Here is a 5,559-nt window from a genome sequence, read left to right on the forward strand (position 1 = left end):
ACTTAACATTGGTCTGAATAGCTCTTAACAATTGCTGTAGGGTCCAATTGAATAAAAAAATAAAAAACAAAACAAAAACAAAAACAAAAAACAAAGACAGCAGCCTAATCCAAAGTTTTTGTGTGAATTCTTGGTGTATGCTCATCAATCCTTGAGTTAGCAACCTAGCCACGTCGCTATACAACATTATCTAAGAGATGATTTTGCCACATGTAGATAGTAGTTTCAAGAGATGACTTCATTTCAACAACAATGAAGTCGTCTCTCATCTCTAGAGACGGACTTGGAATAGCCCAGACAAAAACTACAATACTTTATAAAATAAATTAAAAAAAATTAAATATTAAAAAAGAAAAAAAAGTCTCCCATTTGAGTAGAACTAGAAAGGATGCTAAGCTATCAACATAGATTAATTGGTGTAATTTAAGGAATCAAGACCATATTTATAAATTATTACAGGGATGTGTTTTACCTAGGCCATGGACGTGTTAATCAGCTACATTAAACTCAAATAACAATTGTACAGGCAAACCGAAGCTTCCCAACCTCAAGCTAGCAAACCCGGACTTGTTTTAACATTAAACCACATCTTTCTAAAATGAGTGTCAACTGGAGAAGAATCATACCAAGATGACAGGGTGGGTCTAGAGGTGTGTTGAAAGAATTTCCCTATCTGAAGCACAAACTTGGTTTGACAGATAATACATCTTCTCAACTATTTTATCAACTAACTTGGCGTTGGCACTTCCAAATTTATGATTACAGAAAACCCAGAATAGCAGAGTTCATAAGATAGGTAAAAGATTTACCTCTGGAAAGACTTGTAGAGCACAACAGTTACATACTTGGATAGAAACCGATGTGTTGTTCCGAGTGCTACAATCGATGGACCGCCCTTCCCTCTCTGCATGTAAAGATGATTCAATACTACATGTTGTGGCCTTGACAGACAGGTTGGAATCTCCATGTATGATGCCGGTGAATTAAGCAGTGTCCTCTGTAGGTGTGGAGGAACCAATGGCGGTTCTTTTGCGTACTCATTGGACCCAAGTAGAAGATTGTCATAGCTCGAGTCTGGTGACTGAGGAGGTTCAAAGCTAGAGATGCTTTCAATATCTTCAGGCACGTTATCCTGCATAATTGACAAATGAACGAATGATGTTAGGTCTAATGCAGGCATGGGGCTGCCAATATTCATTTATACTGGTTTCAGCAAAACATTGGTCCAGCCGTTTCAACAAGCAGTATATGGAAAATGAAGATTGATGGGAAAAATTTGAAGTTAAAAGTAGATCAAAGAATGAGAAAGATCACGCAAATAACAGTGTAGGCTTGTTGAAATTTGTAGACATGTACATTAGTTTGTTGCTTGGATCTCCTTCTTTCATTGAATTCTGTTTCGTATGTGCTTGTATTCTTTTTTTTCTCCCCTCCAATTTATCTTTATAGTTTATAATATGTATAAAAGAAATCAAAATAAAAATAGAAAACTTATGGATCTTATGCTGGAGAAATAAGGGTTTGGACCAGATTGGACCCAGACAATTGTTTCACAATAAAATGAGGTAGGCATTGATCAAGTTGATACAAGAGTAAACAACACAATGACACAGAGACTGGTGGTGAGAATAGTAACAACAAGAATGAAGAACAAGTGGAATATAAGAGAAGAAAGCAGCAGACATACAAGAATAGATGGTCTACGTAGATAGACTATTAATTGTTAAGTTTCTGGCCTCATAGGCAAAAGGCATTAAAGTAGCTTAAAACATTTAATGGTTGTTTACAAGACAACAGCAATTTATCTCCAAGTCGATTAACTTTGCCCTTTTCCTTGCATATCCTACATTATTGGTTACCTGCAAGTCCAAAACATTGTAAGCATTGCCAACGTCATCTTGGGCCCAAGGCAACTCCGGAGCATACCTCCATTGTCCATCTACAAGAAACCTATATTGATAAACCCCAGCAGGAAGCACTTTCATTAAAGTGAAGTCTTTCCCTGATCTCTGCAAGGGCATTCTGGTTAATGAGGTAGAACCAGCATCAGATATATAGGCAGCAGTTCAGAAACGATAATCGCTTTTCAGGATGGTATAAATAGAGAAGAAAACCTTGTTCTCCAACGATCCCATGATCCCTCGATAGCAACTTCCTTGCCACCATAACTCCATGTAATCATGGTCGCAATGCTCTGTTCATTGCACGTTTCTTCATAACCCAAGGAACTTTGCATTGGGGAGTGGCTAAGTATGAGCATTTCATCCGCTTTTCGTAGAGGAGTGAGTGGAACCTGGGATTAAAATGTAAAAGAAACATGCTAACAAAGAATTAATACAAGATGATAGTAAACAACAACCCATCCTGGAACCCCCCAAAAAGAAGAAAAACCAATAACCAACTGAGAAAGAAACCACAGGTTCCAGAAAAGAGGACCATTTCAATCAACTCCTCTTGATTCTTTGTAACTTGAATTTATTAAAGTTTGACAACGTTAAGTATATTTATGTCTCTGGAGATTGAACATTCACTAGTCACAGCTGAACGAGCAGCTAGATACACCCAATATATATATGTATGTATATATATTGAGATAAAGAAAATGATAGAACCACATTAGTTTAAGCAAAAGCAACTGCCTCGAACCGACTTCTGGAATAGAAAAAGTGGGCAAAAACCTTCAATTAACCCCCTCGATCTAAAACTTCTCCAACTTCTTTCAGGCAACTACAAATCTCTGTATCAAACTTAATGTTCAAAAACCAACATTTGTCCATTGTCACACAAGTTATATCTTAAAGAGGTCATATCAATTCTCCAAATGCATTCAGTCAGCATAGGCAATTAGCAATGAGATACTAAAAAGAATTCCTCTCTTACTTACTTGAGGAGTGAAAATCAATGGCGACCGAGGGGCCGTGGGGCTGTGTGGAGGGGACTGACCGCCCATCAACTTCGAACAAACACCTTGAGGGTGGCACTGAATATGAGCCTCATCAGCCATGGCGACGCCCTCATGCACAATTAAAGCATCTTCTTGTTCTTCTACTACTTCTTCTTCATTTTCATCTTCTTCTACAGACCCAGATGGACTCTCATCTACATACTCTCTCCCATTCACGTTTCCCATTTTATTTATCAGATTAAAGTATAACCCAAAACCCCTTTTGAGAAGAAAAGAGCGAGAACAAAACAAACCCACTTGCAAAATCTCAAAATCAAACCCAGCATAGAAAGAAAACCCAGAAAAAGAAGAATCGGTCAACAGAAATCCATATTGAAGGAGAATCGATAAACCCCACTTTGTTTTCAACGAAGGGGAAAAAGAATCAAAGCCCAAAAAGCAGTGAAATGGAGCATAATAAAATTCTCCGACGACTTGGGAAGATCCAGAGGTGGCCCAAGCGAGGTGCGTTGGGAGAAGAAAGTGGGGATTTCCCTCCTTACGTCATCAATGAAAGAAAGGCTTCAGTAGGCAGCCATGGACGTTTCTTCGAATTGATTCAATGGAGAGTGGAGGGCCATGGATGGGGCCTCTACACCAACTCCATTACTGAATGTGTAATCTGTTTATCTGGTCAGATGGTAGTAATTTTCAGGGTTGAAGGTTCACCCCACACGAGTACAAAAGTTAGAATTAAAGAAAATTAAAAGAAAAGAAAGTGAGATTGGTCTTGTTTTCTTGCCGCTTTTATCTCTCTTTACTCTCTACTCTACTCGAAGCAAGATCATCATTGAAGTTGGGACTTACTGAACAAAAACTCTTGCACCAATTCATCAATTAAAATAATAATAATAAATTGTGCCTACTCACTAGTTCTTTATTGGTACAAATTCAACTTTTATATACATCACCCTGCCTAAGCTAATGAATTATAATGTCAACACTGTACAAAATATGACTAAACATTCGTATTGGTTAAATAAAGAGAAAATCATTCATATATAAGTGAGAATGACTATTTCCATTAGTGTGGGATTTTTTGGTTTAAAGTCATAAGAGTTATGCCTAAAGTTGACAATTTATGATTATTCTCTATCTCTTATGATTTTTATTTACCACAAAAAAACACTTGATTTCCTAATTAAATTCTAAAAAGAGAAATTTTCGCAGATAGGAATAATGTCAAACTATTTACAAAACAACAAAAAAATAGTGATATATATTAATAGACTTCTATTCTTTATCAATGATAGACTTGTATAAGTTTTTGTATCACTTTCTATAACAAATAGATGCTGATAGACTTTTATCAGGTCTATCTATGATAGATAATTAAATTTTGCTATTTGTGTAAATAGTTTTCCTTAGTTTTCTATTTTTGAAAATCTCACTTATAAAAATGAGAAGATTGTGAAAAACAAACATAATTAACCAAATGATTATCCAGCTGACATTTTAAATATATATATATTTTTGTTAGGGCTGTTTAGGCTAAATATGGGTCCATAAAATTTCAAACTCAACAATCTTGTACCTAATGTTTACACGTGGTTGCATTCTTTTTCTATAAGCTTTTATGTTGAAAGCTAACATGATACCTATTCTTATTTAGTCTAATTTTTAGCACTAAATTATATAAGAAAAATATCTTAAATTTTCGGTATGTGTTAAAAATACTCATAAACTTTTAAAAACATGTTCAAGACTATTCTCGCCGTTAACTAACCAAATGAAAAATGAGGTAGATTGTTAACTTGGGATGAATAGTTATATGACATAAAAGAAACGTTCCACGTGGAGGCTGAGGTGTAAAAATAAAATAAAATAAAATAAAATAAAATAAAATTCTAAAAGCCCAAGTTTCACACAAGGAAAATGAAAACTTGAGATTAAAGGATGAACAATTTTGTTGATGAGCGACTTCAAAGATGAGATAACTCAAGAGTGTAGCTAATGTTGTTGAACATCCTGGGAAATGAATGCTTAAACCCTAAAAAAGTTGGATGTATTGTAAGGTTTGCATCAAATTTGGTTATTTGAAAGGATGGGGTTGAAGTCAAATTTGATGTTCCTTGATCCTTAAGCTTTGATCACATGAAAATCTATGTATAATCATAGTATTAAATCTTCGTCGAAATGTCGATATTTCTACCGATATTTTAACCTTTTTATAATTTCGATATCGACATGAGAGTTGAATCAATATTTCTATTGTATCTTAGAAAAATTCATGAAACATAAAAAATAAGTAACAGAATATCACTAATGTAAATATGATGTAAATAATAGATTTGTTAACTTGTTTAAAACTCTTCAAAAGTTTATTAATAATTTAAATTTTACTTTTTATTTTTTGTTTTTATAATTTCTCAAATAATATGGATCGAAATCAATATTTTACCGATATTTCCATAAAAAATTTCATAAAATGTTGTATAACTCAATTTGAACAATCCAAAATCACAAAAAAGAACCGTGCATTGAGCTTGCTTTGTTTTTTGTTTTTTTGTTTTTGGGACAATTGTAAATATAGACATTAGACCCAAAATATTAGCAGATATAATATAATGAAAAAAAATTACAAATATGACTAAATTTAAATAGTCTATCAATGA

General features: G+C 34.2%; 1 protein-coding gene across 1 annotated transcript; it reads right to left on the reverse strand.

Annotated features, from left to right (window-relative positions):
• Positions 1–387: 387 nt before the first annotated feature.
• Positions 388–3,815, reverse strand: LOC120083696 (SNF1-related protein kinase regulatory subunit beta-2-like). Its single transcript, XM_039039536.2, has 4 exons — positions 2,885–3,815; positions 2,115–2,293; positions 1,860–2,022; positions 388–1,132 (listed from the first exon to the last, which is right to left on the reverse strand). The coding sequence occupies exons 1-4, from the start codon at positions 3,128–3,130 to the stop codon at positions 806–808; spliced, it is 915 nt and encodes a 304-aa protein (XP_038895464.1). The 5' UTR covers positions 3,131–3,815; the 3' UTR covers positions 388–805.
• Positions 3,816–5,559: the final 1,744 nt, after the last annotated feature.

The sequence above is a fragment of the Benincasa hispida genome, chromosome 8 (genome assembly GCF_027475165.1).
Source record: "Benincasa hispida cultivar pf3 chromosome 8, pf3_genome.v1.1, whole genome shotgun sequence".
In the NCBI taxonomy this organism is placed as follows: domain Eukaryota; kingdom Viridiplantae; phylum Streptophyta; class Magnoliopsida; order Cucurbitales; family Cucurbitaceae; genus Benincasa; species Benincasa hispida.

Excerpts from the sequence above, each read along its gene's own strand:
- LOC120083696 (XM_039039536.2), bottom strand. The coding sequence starts at position 3,130 with ATGGGAAACGTGAATGGGAGAGAGTATGTAGATGAGAGTCCATCTGGG. Across the intron at positions 2,294-2,884 it reads CATTGATTTTCACTCCTCAA|GTTCCACTCACTCCTCTACG; the intron begins GTAAGTAAGAGA and ends TTTTAATCCCAG. Across the intron at positions 2,023-2,114 it reads TGGGATCGTTGGAGAACAAG|AATGCCCTTGCAGAGATCAG; the intron begins GTTTTCTTCTCT and ends CTCATTAACCAG.